This window comes from Cricetulus griseus, chromosome 5, assembly GCF_003668045.3.
Source record: "Cricetulus griseus strain 17A/GY chromosome 5, alternate assembly CriGri-PICRH-1.0, whole genome shotgun sequence".
NCBI lineage: Eukaryota > Metazoa > Chordata > Mammalia > Rodentia > Cricetidae > Cricetulus > Cricetulus griseus.
The window spans coordinates 96,907,488-96,923,782 of NC_048598.1; the positions used below are offsets into that span (position 1 = coordinate 96,907,488).

The 16,295-nt window shown below is 48.8% G+C and overlaps 1 protein-coding gene across 1 annotated transcript in view; it reads right to left on the reverse strand.

The window, feature by feature from the left end:
- Catsperd (cation channel sperm associated auxiliary subunit delta) overlaps window positions 1-16,238 on the reverse strand; it is a 39,172-nt gene extending 22,934 nt beyond the window's left edge. Inside the window, exons 1-7 of the mRNA XM_035445091.1 lie at window positions 14,853-16,238; window positions 12,618-12,672; window positions 12,349-12,425; window positions 10,722-10,794; window positions 8,718-8,835; window positions 6,818-6,882; window positions 2,565-2,678 (exon numbers count right to left, since the gene is read on the reverse strand). Of these exons, the coding sequence (XP_035300982.1) occupies window positions 2,565-2,678; window positions 6,818-6,882; window positions 8,718-8,835; window positions 10,722-10,794; window positions 12,349-12,425; window positions 12,618-12,672; window positions 14,853-14,911 (561 nt within the window). The 5' untranslated portion in view covers window positions 14,912-16,238. The remainder of the gene's footprint in view (window positions 1-2,564; window positions 2,679-6,817; window positions 6,883-8,717; window positions 8,836-10,721; window positions 10,795-12,348; window positions 12,426-12,617; window positions 12,673-14,852) is intronic.
- Between the last annotated feature and the right edge of the window lie 57 nt (window positions 16,239-16,295).

A 16,295-nucleotide genomic window follows, 5' to 3' on the forward strand; every position in this document is an offset into this window, starting at 1 on the left:
GTAATAAGGAATGAAAGCGATATAGAATAAGGAAAGGTAAAAAGCCCAGAGACAAAATGTAATTAAAGAGAAACGGGCTAATTTAAGTTAGAAAAGTTGGCTAGAAACAAGTTAAGCTAAGGCTGGGCATTCATAAGTAAGAATAAGTCTCCATGTAGTTATTTGAGAGCTGGGTGGTGGGCCCCCAAACAGAAAAACAAAAAAGCAAAAACAAAAACAACTACACGTTAACCGTACCAGACTTTGGGGAACACATCATACTTAAAGCACAGCTTTCCTCCACAGAAAGGTTGAGGTCTTCCCCATGCTTCTGCTCTTCTGTCATGTCCCACCCCACTTCTCATTAGCTTCTTCTCAAGACATAGCTTTGAGATGCCATCTTGGCATTACAGGGCAGCCGTCTTGGCAGTAGAGTTAGCAGGTACCTTGAACTGAGACTTCCCAGACTGAAGAATCATGAGAAATGAGTTCTTGTTCTGTTGTATTTTGTTTGTTGAGACAGGATCTTACTCTATCCTGGGCTGGACTTGAACTTGCTATCCTTTCTCAGCCTCTTGTGAGCCTCCACACCACAGCTGGACTGTTTCTCATCTATCACCCACTCCTGGGTATTTTGAGATAGCAACCATAGAAAATCTAAGACAGGCACCTTTTGGGGTCCTGAATGGACATAGCCCTTGTTTTTGTCTTTTTTCTAATGTGTATGGATGTTTTACCTGTGTGTGTGTCTGTGCACCAAATGCCTGGGACTGGTGGAGCGTGTGAAGAGAGTGACAGATCTCCTGGGACTGGAGTATTGATGGGTATGAGTCCCGAGTAAGTGCTGGAAATTGAACCTGAAGGGACCAGCCCCCCCCCCCCATTTCGGCAGCCATGACAGTAACACGTGCTCACTATGACCTTGCTTTAGTCACTAGAGGTTAGGTGCCTGCCTCGTGACAAGGAGCCAATCAGAAGTTAGCTGGTGGCGCTATGCTTTACGGCTCTGGGTGTGCTTTACAGACAAGTGCACAGCAATGACGCGCAGAGCATAGCAACCACCCTGGGAGGGCCTATGGGCCATAACCACCAATTGGCCAATCAACACAGGGAAAGCCCTCCAAGCCTAGAGGCATACCAATCATAAGCCTGTGCGTACCCCTAGACACTCCTCTTACGCTGCTCTACAAGATCGCATGGCAGCCGGTTTGAGGTGTCTTTCCTAGCCATCCGCCATGGCGGGTGGGTGAAAGACCCGAGCTAACATGGGGTTAGCTCGTTAAACAACAATAAAGCCTCATGCTGTTTGCATCAAGCTCTCGAATCTGCCTGGTGATTGGGGTGACCGTGGTCCTGGGCTGGGACCCCAGATACCTGAGTTTTTCCAGGGGTCTAACAAACCTAAGTCCTCTGGAAGTGCAGCCAGTGTGTGTGTGTGTGTGTGTGTGTGTGTGTGTGTGTGTGTGTGTATGTGTGCATGTGCGTGTGTCTCTGTGTGTGTGTATGTTTGTGTGTGTGTGTATGTCTGTGTGTGTGTGTGTGTGTATGTGTGTCTGTGTGTGTATGTATGTGTATGTATGTGTGTCTGTGTGTATGTATGTGTGTCTGTGTGTTTGTCTGTCTTTAAACTCTGACTTGGAGTCTCACTATATTTCTCCCTGGCCCTAGATTGACACAGTCAGCTAACCCTCCTGTTGGGCATGCCTCAGTGGCTAAGACTACAGTTGCTTCGTGCCCAAGCCTGCCCGTTTTTTGTTGTTTCGTTTGTTTGTTTTTTGAGATAGGGTCTTTCTGTGCAGCTCTGGCTGACCTAGAACTTGCTCTGTAGACCAGGCTGGACTCAAAGTTACAGAGATCCATCTGCCTCTGCCTCCTAGAGTGAAAAGCATGGGCCGCTGCCCACCAGGAAGCCTGTCAGTCTTTAATCAACCTGTATTAATCACACATAGCATTCTCTTCCATGTCCACGTTGCTCTTTAATCATGCCCCCCATCCCCCTCTCTTGTCCTCTCCCACTCTTGCTGATCTCCTTCCTCCCAAGCAGTCCTTTTTTTAATTCCACTCTTCTGGTTTCGGTGACTGTCTCAGTCAGGTCTCTGGCTGCGATGAACAACAGCATGACCAAAAGCAACTAGGGAGGAAAGGGTTCATGTCACCTGACATTCCCTGGTACTATCCATCACCAGATGAACTCAGGGCAGGGGCTGAAGCAGAGGCCACAGAGGAACACGGCTCAGTGGCTGCTCCCACAGCTCACTTAGCCTGCCTGGGGTGGCACCGCCCACATATCATCAATCATCAGTTAAGAAAATGCCTCACAGTCCTATCTGGTGGGGGGGGGGGCATTTTCTCAATTGTGGCTTCTTCCCAAATGACTCTAGGTTGTGTCAAGTTGAGCCGATGAATTCCATCAGGACAGCCTGCAGGAGTGTGACTTGGGGGTCACTTACAGGAGCCACTGGCCATGGCTACAGCACTGAGGCAAATGTCTGTCCTTGCCCTCAGCATTAATTACCCACTGAACCAGAGAAAGGGTGGGGCCTCCCCGGGGCCACTCCCTCCATGCTCTTTCCCCAGCCACTTACCAGCTTCTCACTGACCAGGTACTGGAACGAGAATCCTCCATTGTCAGAGAAGTATATGTTGGTCCAAGGCAGCTGACCACCACGAAAATAGGCGAAAAGACTATTCGATAACTCCTGGGGAAAGAACACTTGCAAGATGTCACAAGAACGCTCAGTGGGCGGGAGTGCCTGCCAAGCATGCAGGGAGCTCCAGCTTCTGTCCCCAGAGTTATAGAAACCCAGCATGTTGGCACATGCCCACATCCCAGAACTTGGGAGATGGAGGGTCAGCAATTCTAGGTCATCCTTGGCTATGTCTGAGGCTTACTTCCATGAACCTATCCTTGGGCATCCAGGCCAAAAAATGGACATTGGAAACCTATATACAAGTAAGCATTCACAGGGTGTTCTGACCCCACACACCCTGTGTAGATTCGGTCTCACCACTTAGGTGACCATATGGATACCACAGATAGTGAGGGCATGTGACTGAGGCAGAGTGCTTGGCATAGCTTTGCTTTTAACAATCAAAGAGTGGAAACAATCAAATTCTCAGGACGCCAAAGGGGTGAGAGACCGATGCACACACAGAACAGAGTGAGTCTCTGGGGAATTTTGCAGATGAAGTCTCCAAGGCCACATCCTGCATGTTTACATTCATACATCATGACATCTGAGTGAGACTGCTCTCCCCCGTAGGCTCATCTGTCTGAACACTTGGTACCCAGTTGGTGGAATTGTTGGGGACCGGTCAGGAGGTGTGGCCTTTGTGGAGGAGGTATGTCATGGGTTGGGCTTTGAGGCCAGAGCAGGCCCAGTTAGCACCATGCCTGCCTGCTTGCCATGCTCCCACCATGACAGTCACGGACTCACCCTCTGAAAATGGGAACCCCAGGCCGGGTGTTGGCGGCGCACGCCTTTAATCCCAGCACTCGGGAGACAGAGGCAGGCAGATCCCTGTGAGTTCAAGGCCAGCCTGGTCTCAGAGCGAGTGCCAGGATAGGCTCCAAAGCTACACAGAGAAACCCTGTCTCGTAAAACCAAAAAAAAAAAAAAAAAAAAAAAAAAAAAGATGTAACAGTAGATTAGGAACAAGCCTGAGTTATTGGCCAAGCATTTATAATTAACATTAAGTATCCGTGTCCTTTATTTGGTGGGTGGGAAAGAAAAGTCCATCTACAAACTATGACAGATTCTTTTTTTTAACAATGAAGTTATAGAGTCGGGTGGTGGAGGGTCGAGTGTGGCTGTCAGAGGGCTGAATAAAGGACAATTTTGTGGAGACAGACATTTCTGGATAGTATCTCCCCCTTGTTAGGTCATAAAATAGGTGTCACCTGCCCCCCTCCCCCATGGCAGTGCTGTTGACAATGACGGCCTAAGAAGATGGCCCAGCCCAAACCAGGGCAGATTTCTACCAGATGAACAGAAATTTAAGGTCAGCTTTCCTCAGAAACCCCGTGATGCACGTTTCTATCTCAGGAAAGCATTGCTTTCCTGCCCGTCCCCTCCCCCCACTGTCTACCACAACTCTGCAGTGTACCTGGTTCCTGATTAACCCAGCCTGCCTGGGTCAGCTCACACACCCTCACCCGAAGACTCTCATGTAAACCCTGTAGGGAAAAGGGGTCAGCCAAAGTAACCCACCCTGAGCAGAGCCAAAGAAACACACTTTGGCCCTGCAACCAGAACCAAAGAAATGTACCCTGACCCTGAAACCAGTGCCAGAGAAACACACTTTGTCCCTGGAATCAGAGCCAGTGAAAGAAATTTACTCGGCCCTAAAATTAGAGCCAAAAGGCTAAAAAGAAACACACCTTGGCCCTGAAACCAGAGCCAAATCTGACCCCAAACCTGTGCAGAAAACCAACCAATCCCTGAGTAGGAGATCTAGCCACTCTGAGCTCAGGGACTGAAATCTGACCAATCCCCACCCTGGAAATCTCCCTGGAAAAACTCTGCCCCCTAAGAAGCCCTCTATAAACTCTGTGTGGGTTCAGCTTCTGGCTGTCCAGGGTGGCAGAGGACAGCCACTCTCCTGGAGTCTTCCCTCCCAATAAATCTCTCTGTCTCTGTCTCTCTCTCTCTCGTGTGTGTGTGTGTTTGTGTGTGTGTGTGTGTGTGTGTGTGTGTGTGTGTGTGTGTGTGTGTGTGTACATTGTGAAGGTCAGAAGCGACTGTGGAGCTGGTTCTCTTCTTCCACTTTTATATGGATTCTGGGGAGCCAGCTCAGACATCAGCCTTGTGTGGGTACCTTTACTCATTGAGCCACCTGACTGGCCTTTGCTCTTGGTTTTTTGTTTGGTTGTTTTTTTGTTTTTTTTTTGATTCTTGGTTTTTGTTTTGTTTTTTTTCTTTTTGTCTATTTACTTGTTTGTCTGAGGTTCTCACTGTTTGCCAAGGTTAGTCTAAAATTGATGGCTGTCCTTCTACCTAAGCATTCTGAGTACTGAGATTGCAGGGGTAGAACACCAAGCCTAGGTTCAATTAACTTTAAAAAAAACAACAACAACTGTTTTTGAGGGGCTAGAGAGATGACTCAGAGGTTAAGAACATTGACTGCTCTTCCAGAGGTTCTGAGTTCAATTCCCAGCAACCACATGGTGGCTCACAACCATCTGTAATGAGATCTGGTGCCCTCTTCTGGCATGCACTATATACATGATAGATAAATAAATAAATAAATAGATAGATAGATAAATAAATAGATAAATAAAATAAATCTTTTAAAAAATTGTTTTTGAGCCAGGTGGTGGTGCACGCCTTTAATTCCAGCACTCCTGAGGGAGAGGCAGGCAAATCTCTGAGTTAGGCCATCATGGTCTAGAGAGAGAGCTCCAGGTCAGCCAGGGCACACAGAGAAACCCTGTCTCAAAAAACAAATAAATAAATATGTGTATGACTTTTTAAAAGAGTTATTGGGGAAGAGAGTCTACAGGCCTGGACACTGCTGCTCCTCAAAGCTGTTGGGTGCCACACAAAAGCCTCATGCCAGATGTGGCAGGGATCCACATGAGCCATTAGCCAAAGAGGCCCTGAGGCCCCCAAACAATACGGGCTTCTTGGTCATCTGCCAGACCTAGCTAACATGGCCCTATTGCTGGAGACTCCTCACACCTGGTCATAAGATATAAAATAAATTAGTTGGAAGCTTCCTTCTTGCTGGCTGGCTTCCACAGCTAGGAAGTGCTCAGTGGGGTTCAGGGGGAGGACAAAGAATGATGGGCTTACCCAGCTATGCCACCTATGAGTGACAATTGCTGACTGACCTTTGGGGCATGGCTGTTCTGGGTTGAATGAAAGGAGTTTTTAATCTTGTTTGAAACTCTGGGGTCACAGGTCTGTAGGACCCCATACCATCCTTTAGCTCAACTGCCAAAACATCTGCTTATACCAAAGCTAAGCGCTGCTCTCAGCCCCAGTTGCAGGAAGCTTGGTCATGAGCAGCAGGAGATGCAGAGGCTTGTAGTGGCGCCCGTGCTGAGGGTGAGGGGCAGGATGCTTACACCACCTGCTCCAGGCACAGAGCAGGGCAGAGAAGCTAAAAGCTGGGAGAGTAGGTGAAGGGGCTGGAAACTGGTAAAGGCCACCTTCCAGAATGACAGCCACGGCAGTGTGGATCCGAGGCAGGGCTCCAGCCATCCTACCACTCCTGCCCAGCTGTTGGCCAGCAGCTCTCCCTCCTCTCTCTCTCTCTCTCTCTCTCTCTCTCTCTCTCTCTCTCTCTCTCTCTCTCTCTCCCTCTCCCTCTCCCCTCTTCTCTCTCCCTCTCCCTCTCCCCCCTTCTCTCTCCCTTCCTTTCCCCCCCTCAAGTTCTAGGTAGCCCTGGATAGCCTAGAACTCACTATGAACACCAGACTGGCCTGGACCTCATGGAGACCAGCCTGCCTCCACCTCCCAGACTTACCTGTCCATTAAACAAACAAAAGACTGGGTGAGATAGTGTAAGGTAGGTGTTCAGGTCATGCTTGCCATCCTAACTCCTTGGAGGTGAAGACAGGAGGATCAGGAGTTCAGAGTCATATTTAGCCTGGGCTTTATGAGTCCCTGCCTCAAAATCCAAGAAAACACCCCAAAATACAATAATAAAGGAAGACACACATTTAGTTCTGTTGATTGGTCAATCCCACAGGAGGTTACCTAATGGGTCAGTCTTCCTCTGAGTGTGGGAAAGTGACACCACCTAAGGTTACCCTTCTTATAGGTTCCTAGGTCATTCCTAAGTATGTGCATTTAGAATAGAACATTTTTTTAAATGAAAGATTCCAACTTACCACGCAAAACTGGTTATTAAAACAACAAGTGTCACCACTAACATGTGAGACAGGACTTGACACACCTGAAGGGAAGATAAGTTAAAATATATACATATATACATTGCAAATGTGTGTGTGTGTGTGTGTGTGTGTGTGTGTGTGTGTGTGCCTGTGTCTGTGTGTGCACATAGTGCAGGTGCCTGATGAGGTGGCCAGGAGAGGGCACTATGTCCCTGGAGGTGGAGTCATAAGCAGCTGTGAGTTTTGCTTTTGTTTTTGACACTGGCCTACAACTAACTGGCTATCCATCCCTGGTTGACATCCAACCCCCGAAACTTCCTGCTTCCACATCCCAGATGCTGTGCTGAGGGTCCTGCGCTAACACCCTGGCTGTGTGTTTTGAGTTCTCCAAAGTTAAGTATTAGGCCAGGCCAGGCATGACAACACATGCCTGTTAGTCCAGGACTTAGGGCTGAGGCAGGAGGATTGTGAATCTGAGGGCAGCCTGCACTACAGAGTGATTGACCTCCTCAAAACAAAACAGGGGCTGGAGAGATTGTTCAGTGGTTAGAGAACTGGCTGCTCCCCCAGAGGACCCGGGTTCACTTCCCAGAACCCATATGACAACTCACAGCCATCTGTGACTCCAGTTCCAGGGGACCCTGTAGTTGGAATTTTCTTTTGGCCACCAACCAGCTTCCAAATAATGACACAAAGACTTAGTGTTAATTATGAATGCTCAGGCATAGCTTAGGCTTGTCCCACTGACTCTTATAACTTAATTTAACTGCTTCTCTTCATCTATGTTTGGCCTTAGGGCTTTTTAACCTTCCTTTCACTCTGTCTGCCCTGCTTGCCTGCTTCTTCCATGTCTGACTGACTGGCCCTGGCATCTCCCTGACGTTTCTTTTTTTTTCTTCCAGAGCCTAAATTTTTCCTCTTTCTTACTCTCCCTGTCTGGAAGTCCCACCTATACCTCCTCCCTTGCTATTGGCCACTTGGCTTTTTATTAAACCATTAGGGGCCTTAGGCAGGCAAGGTAAAATAGCAAACACACCTTTACATAGTTAAACAAATGCAACATATCTTTGTATAGTTAAAATAACATTCTGAAACAGGACCTGACACCCCCTTCTGGCCTGCATGGGCACTGAAGACATGTGATAGACAGACATGCAAGCAAACAGTAATACACATTCTATAAAAGAAAAAGAACCCATCAAACTTGAAATGCAATACATGTATACATAGTTAAACAAATGCAACCTATCTTTGTACAATTAAACAAATATTCCAAAAACAGGACCTGATGCCCTCTTCTGGCCAGCATGGGCACTGCATACATGTGATAGACAAGACATGCAGGCAAACAGTAATACATATACTATAAAAGAAACATAACCCATCAAACTTGAAATGCAACACATGTATACATAGTTAAACAAATGCAACATATCTTTGTACAGTTAAACAAATATTCCAAAACAGGACCTGATGCCCCCTTCTGGCCAGCATGGGCACTGCATACATGTGATAACACAGACATATGCAGGCAAACACTGATACAATACGATAAAAAGAAAGAAAGAAAACCCACAAAACTTTGAAATGGGGCTGGTGCTCAATGGGCAGCACTCCCATGTAGCATGCACAGGCCCCAAGTTCCATCCCAGCACCACATAAAGCAGACATGGTAAAGCATGCCTGCCATCCCAGCAACCCAGAGGAGGGACAGGGGGAGCAGCTCAAGGTCATTCTGGCTATATAGCTAGGTTAAGGCCCACCTGGGTTACACAAGGACCTGTCTCCAAGAAAGGCAAGACAAGGTGCAGCAAAGGAACAGGGACAGCAAAAAGAGAGCACAGGGTGGGGTGGGGTGGGGAGGGGCAGCCTGCTGCAGGCACAGGGAACCACACACCTATAGCTTTGCTCCATTTGTCCGTAAGGTAATTGTAAGAGTAGACGTTCTTATTCACCACCAACAACAGTATAGTACCAGAAGCAAAGAAAGCGCTCGTGACTGATGCTACTCCCACCTAAGAACAATGACATACACTGTAACAAAATCCCTGATGTAGGCACAGAGGGCTTCTTCTGGTTCACAGGGAGGGCAGGGTCCATCATAGGGTTGGTGGGGGGGAGTCAGCTAGTCAGGTCACATCACAGCAGCAGAGAGCTGGGTTTGGTACCCAGATCAGGAGTCATCACAAGTACATACTGGTAGCTGAAGCTAGTTAGGACATTAGTTTGGGGATCAACTGTTCTAGACACAGATGCCAAAATGATTTGGGCTAGTAATGCTTGCTATTTATTTATTTACATATTTATTTATCTTATATCATCCAGGCTGGCCTCAGCCTCGCTCAGAGATCTGCCTGCCTCTGCCCCTCAAGCCCTGGGGTCAAAGTCATGAACCATTAGCACTCCATGCAACAGACATTTATTTACTGTGTGTGTGACATGTGTCCTTTACCTGTGCACATGTGGAAGCCAGCAGTTAATACCGCCACCACCTCTGTAACCCTCCACCTTATTTTATTTTTAGCACTTATTATTTTTATTATTTATTTATTTATTTATTTAGTTTTTCAAGACAGGGTTTCTCTGTGTAGCTTTGGAGCCTGTCCTGGAACTCACTCTGTAGACCAGGCTGGCCTTGAACTCACAGAGATCTGCCTGCCTCTGCCTCCCGAGTGCTGGGCCTAAAGGCGTGGGCCACCACCGTCTGGCCCTCGCTTATTATTTTTAAATAATAAGTGGACTCATGATCCTCCTGCATTTTCAGCATATCCTACTAATGGGTCTTGGCTCAGCAATTAAGGACACTGGCTGCTCTTCCAGAGGATCAGAGTTCTGTTCTCAGCACCCACGAGGCGGCTCACAACCACCTGTAACTCCAACTCCAGGGGACCCAACGCCCTCTTCTGGCCTGCCCAGGCACTGCATGCACTTGGTGCATAGACAGACATGGAGTTACACACACAAAGTAAATTCCACTTTTAAAAGAGTCATTATTTTTAGTTATGTGTATCTGGCATGTGCTTTTGAGCACCTCAGAGGTGCTGGGGATTGAACCCAGTGATCTAACCACTGAGCTTTCTCTGATCTCACCTTCTGAGGTCAGGTCTCACTGAACCTGGACTTCTCTGTTTGGCTGGCAGCCAGTGAGCTCCCGGCCCCTCCCTCCTCCACTCCACACACGTGCTTCTCTATGTATTCTGGCAGTTCCTAGTCACATCCTCACATGAGTCATGGAGCTGGCTCCTCAGCCCCTAATTCATTTGTTTCTCCCACACTGGGATCTGGGTCTGCAATTATCTGGCCAGATGCTAAGGTAGGAAGGCAAATTTGGTCTCTGTCCACCTGGGTGCACCCTTCTTTCTTAGCAGAAACTCCTCTGAGAGACTGGAGAGAGGTTCAGTGACTATGAACATGGATTGCACCTGCAGGGGGCCAAGGCTGGGTTCCTGGCACCTGTAGAGGCTCATGACTACCTGTTACTCCAGTAACAGGTAGACCACACACACTGGTCTCCTTGGGCACCAGGCACACACATGGTGCACTAACAGGCATGCAGATAAAACACCATATATAAAAAATAAAAATAAACAAAATCTCAAATGAACATTTTAAGAGAAGGGGAATAGAAAAGGAGAAAGATAAAAACTACATGGATGGAAAAAATAAAAGAAAGAAAAGGAGAGGGTAGTGAGGGAGGGGTGAGGGAGGGAGGGAAGGGGAAGGGAGGGGTGGATGAAATGGAATGAAATGATGGAATGACATCACTCTCTTCTGAATTATTGTGACTCAACATCTGGGAGAGTGTCTCGTAAAAGGACTGGCAGCTGACAGACCAGTGCCCCGAACCCCAGTCTTCTCTGAGTGCAACTCATTTGGAGTCATAGGATGAGGAAATATCTACCTCCATTGACTTGGGAATGATGAGTGGTGGCAGGCTGCTCTCAAAGTTGTCCTTGGATAAAAAAACCTTTTTCCTGCAAAAACCAAAACCAAACAAACAAACAAAACAGGTAGAAATCAGGAAATCAGGAAGCTTCTTGTGCTGGGTGGGCCTAAGACCATCTCCCTTCCAAGCTACCTGCCAGCCCAGAGTCACCCAGAACGTTATACTGTGTCTGCCTCTTCTTCTTCTTCTTCTTTTTTTCCCATAACATAGTACAAAATGGCTACAAATGAAATAAGCCAGATGTGGGGGTGGCACAGGCCCGCTGTCCTGGCACTTCAGAGTTTGAGGCCAGAGGATCAAGAGCTCAGGCTAGCCTTGTGGGAACCTCGGCATTATGCGGATCCCGCCCTCTGACAATGGATGGCGCTCGCATATCGGCATTCAGGCAGATATTAGGCAGCTCAAAGGGTCCTGTGTTGCATGGCTGTGTCATGTAAGGACTCAGTACTCACGTGCAAGCTCCCCCTTTTAAGCAAGCACCCCCATGTGTTTGCTCTCCCTTCACCCCCTCTTCTCTCTCTCTCTCTCTCTCTCTCTCTCTCTCTCTCTCTCTCTCCCTTCTCCGCCCCTCTCTCCCCCTTCTCTACTTCTCTCTCTCCCCTTCCCTCTTTTCTTCTTTCCTTTCCCTTCAATAAACTCCACATGGGTTTTTTGAGTCTCATGGTTTGTTTTTTCATCTACCCTTAACTGAAGCATGGTTTCCTGTTCCATCTACACTACTTATAACTTGAAAAAAAGAACAACAAGCCTGGGCTACATGAGACCCAGTTACAAAGTAAAAAAAAAAAAAAAGCAAACAGGTAAACAAAGAAATAAATGCGTTTGTGACCAGTGGCCAGCAGTGGTGGCACACCCTATAATCCACTCCCGCACTCTGGAGGCTGAGGCCTGTGGGTGCTTCAGGCTTGAGACTGTCCTGGGATACTGAATCAGAGTCTGTCTATAAAAACAAACACACAGAGCCCGGTATGGTGGCGCACACCTTTAATCCCAGCACTGGGGAGGCAGAGGCAGGCGGATCTCAGTGAGTTTGAGGCCAGCCTGGTCTACAAAGAGAGTTCTAGGACAGGCTCCAAAGCAATACAGAGAAACCCCGTCTTGGAAAACAAAACAAAAACAACAACATGGACCAGCAAGATGACACTCGACACCAAGCCCGACCACCTGGGTTTTATCCCCAGGACTAACAGTATGGAGCCAACCCTCCCCACACACACAAATTGGCCTCTGGCCCCTACAAAGATTCTGTAGTGTACTCAGCCATGCACACAAATAAATAAATGTAATTAAAATCTTTTAAGCCAAGAAAATAATTTTTTGTTTTGTCAAGCTATGATTGGTGGAGGCCTCAGGCTTGGTACCTGTCCTCTAAGTAGGAATGCTTTGTTTGTGCCCACATCTTCCTCTCTGCCCTAAGCCAGCCCAGCTAGGATTCTCTAACTTGAGCCACACTAACAACTTGGGCCAGAGCTGGTTGAGTTTTGAAAAATAATAGGCAGGGGGAAAAGGCCAGAAGGGCAGGGAGGAGGAGAGGGATGGGAGGGAGAGGAGGGGGGGGGAAGGAGACAGGGAAGCGGCTCACCCCAGGTACAGGACAACGTTACTCTTGCAGAAGTTCCTGAGTACATGTGTGGTGTTGTACGCATGAAACAGCTGGTCCTGCAAACAGCACAGACCCATCAGCCTGGAGGAGGCTGGGCCTGCTCCTTAGTATCAAGAGGAAGGAGCAGAGCCCAGATTCTCAGTCCCAGTCTGGGTCACTGAGATGGAGAGAAGGAAAAGAAAATACCAGGAACACCCCTGCTGTGCGGCCTGCCATGGAAGAACAGGGAAGTGTGAGGAACCACTTACCCCTTTAGCTAGTGGCTCAGATGCAAACACTTTTCCAGTCCTCACCTTGCGCTGGCTAGAAGGGTCAAAATACAGCAACAGTCAGGCTTTAGCTTTTCCTTTATTCTATTTTTAAATACTTGTGTGGGTGTTTTGGCTGCATACAGTGCCCAAGGTGCCCAGCAGGGGGCATTGGGTCCGTTACACACACACACACACACACACACACACACACACACACACACACACACACAGCAGCCTTGTGGTTGCTGGGATTGGAACCTGGGGCCTCTACAGGTGCAGCCAGTATTCTAGCCTCTGAGCCATCATGGCTTTTCCTAACATGCTGCCTCCAGACATATTGTACAGTATGTAGTCTTGGTGCTTCGAGGGTTCTGGGAGTTCTACAGCATTGAATGTTGGTGGGAGATGCTCCTGCCACAGTCCCTGGAACAGCGTAAGAGCTCAGCAGGGTGCTGTGGCTTGGTCAGCCTTGTGTGCCTACCACAGAGGAGGAGGCAGAGACAGGAGAATCCAGAGACTTCATAGCTCACATTCACACAAAGACTGGGCCAGTGAGATGGCTCACTACATGAAGGGGCTTGCTACAAAGGCTAATAACCCAAGTTTGGCCCTGGTGGAGAGAACGGACTCCTGCAAGTTGTCTTCTGACTACACACACACACACACACACACACACACGAGACACACACATATATATACACAGACACATATACACACAGAGACACACAGACATGCATATACACAGAGAGACATATACAGATATACACATACACACACATACAGAGACACACAGATATATACACATACATACACATACACACATACATACGCACACACATAATTTAAATGATTTTCCAGATGTGGTGCACACCTTATCCCCGCTCTACAGAGTGAGTTCCAGGATACCTAGGGCTACATAGAGAAACCCTGTCTCAAAAATGCTTGAGGGATGGCTCAGCAGTTAAGAGCACTGTCTGCTCTTCCAGAGGACCGGGATTTGATTCCCAGCATCCACATGGCAGCTCACACCTATCTGTAACTCAGGGGACCTGATGCTCTCCGTGGGCTCTCTGACTTTTACCCGTCATACCCCATCTCATGCACAGTGCTGGGGATGGAACCCAGGGCTTAGTGCTACGGGGGCTCTCTACCTTGAAGGGTCCCCCAGTTACTTTCACTGTTTATTCAGAGACAGGTTGCATAAGTAGCCCAGGCATAGATCTCCCCGTCCTCCCCCTCCTCTTCCTCACTGCTGCGATGGCAGGTATGTACCACCATGCCAGTGGTCTGTGGTACTGGAGGTGGCCTGGGCTTCACCAGCTGAGCCAGTGCTCTTCCCCCTGAGCTCCAGCCCAAGCCTCACCAGCAGTTGCTTTTTCCAAGTATTTATTTTTTCTTTCTTTTTTTTTTTTTTTTTAAAGATTTTATTTATTATGCATACAGTCTTCTGCTCACATGCCAGCAGAGGGCACCAGATCTCGTTCAAGGTGGTTGTGAGCCACCATGTGGTTGCCGGGAATTAAACTCAGGACCTCTGGAAGAACAGTCAGTGCTCTTAACTGCTGAGCCATCTCTCCAGCCCCTCCAAGTATTTCTTAAGCTTTCCTATTTTGGTTTTTAATGTTTTGCAGCAAATAAGTTCCTTTTGGGTGGGACAAGTCACTTGTCTGGGACACCTACACCTCTTGAGTCCCTGTGGCTCCGTGTGGATGACTGTTATCACCTGTCACCTCAGTACTTGGGAGACTGAGGAGGCATGATATTTTTTAATTCAGAGACAGGTCTGACTATGTAGCCCAGGTTGACTGTAAACTCATAGCAACCAAGTGCCTTCCTGGACTCTAGTGATGATTCAGGGTTCAGGGCTAGAGAACCAAGGTCCCCAGGGGACACTTAGCAACACATAGAGAGACATTATCACATGTTAGCGATCATAGACACTGCTAACCGTGGCACCATGCATGGCACACTTCCCAGCATGTATTTAACTAGCTTCAGATGCCAGAAGCTTGGGGATGGATGGTGGGACAGCTTTCAGACTGCACAAGGAACTTGGGTTTTATGCATGCCCAAAGCCCTGGTTCTACACGCAGCACCGGGTTTTGTGGTGTGCTTGGAAGGGACGTGTCATGTTTGATTCCTACAATGAGGCTGGAGAGCAGGCCTCGGCTCCAACAAGAACCAGCCTCCTGCCATCCCTAGCTGCATCCCATTCCGGTTAGGGAGTCATACCTGCACACTGGCTGAGCACTGACCACAGAGGCCACTCCTGCCAGCATCAACAACAGCATCTTGCTTGCCTGGTCGTCAGTAGCTAACACTGCTCCTCAACTGCCAAGGAGCTTGAGGAAGAATGTGAGCATGCGCATAGAACCTGCGGGTACGCCACTTCACGCCCCCACTCCCGAGTCGGCCCTGCGCACCTGGTATGAAGGCTGCTATCAGGAACCTTTTGGGTATGCAGCACAGAATCCCTGAAAAAGCCCCAGTAGGTCTACTCCGAGGCAAGTGAGCATAGAAACATGGAAGCAGAGCACGTTGAACCTGGAAGCACCCAGGCTCCCACTCCGTAAGTCAGATTCGTGAGCATGCACGAATGAATTCGAGGAAGTCTGCGTAGAGTGTGCATTAGGACGGGTGGGTGTGGAACCGGGGCTTTGGGCATGCATAAAATCCACTAGCAGCTTTGCAAAGTTTGAGCATGCGCACTGGGTCTCTTGGGATGCTCCCTTGAAACTTCAGTGTTTTCTTAAGTGCTTTATGAATAAGTACCTGTCCATACAGGCGACTGTCCACCGAGCACGCACACATGTGCGAGGCTTGCCATGTGCCTATGAGAGAGGGAGGCAAAGCTCTCTACAGGTGCCTCCTCCAGCGTGGAGTGAAGACGGTGGGACGGACCTGTCGCTGTGTATCACCAGTGCACAAGAATAAGGCTGGGGGCTGGAGAGATGGCTCAGTGGTTAAGAGCACTGACTGCTCTTCCAGGGGACCCGGGTTCAATTCCCAGCACCCACATGGCAGCTCACAACTGTCTGTAACTCCAGTTCCAGGGGACTCAACACCCATGGCAAAAACACCAATGCACATAAAATTGCAAAAAAAATAAATAATTTAAAAAAAGAATAAGGCTGAAGCACTGTGCTTTCCCTCTCATGCCTTCCCTACCAGTTACTCGAGGAAAAACTTATGATGAAACAAGGAAACAGACGCTGGCCTACCACAGCGCTTAAACAGGAAGGGACCACGCCTCCTCCAGCACCCGCTCCCTGCGCCGCGCTCCGACCACGCCCACAACAAGCCCCACACCCTCTGTCGGCATTTGGCCCCGCCCCTTGAGCCCACCTCCCGCCTCATCCCACTCCACCTCTTCAAGCCTCGCCTCCTCAAGTCTCCTTCATGGCCACGCCCCCACCCGCGCCTCTCAAGCCCCGCCCTTTGAGTGGGCCTTCGGCCTCGCCCCCGCTTCCGGTTCCTCAGGGCCCTCTCCGGGGAGCGTTAGTTCTCCGGACCACACACCACTTCCGCCCCCTCCAATTCATTCTTCCTCCAGCGTCTACAACACGTCGCCCCTTTTTGTCCGACCCCTCCAAACCCGCTCCGTAGAACGTCCTTCCTCGAGCCACGCCCCCACCCCCGCCTCTCGCCAGGTCACCCTCTGGCCACGCCCACCCC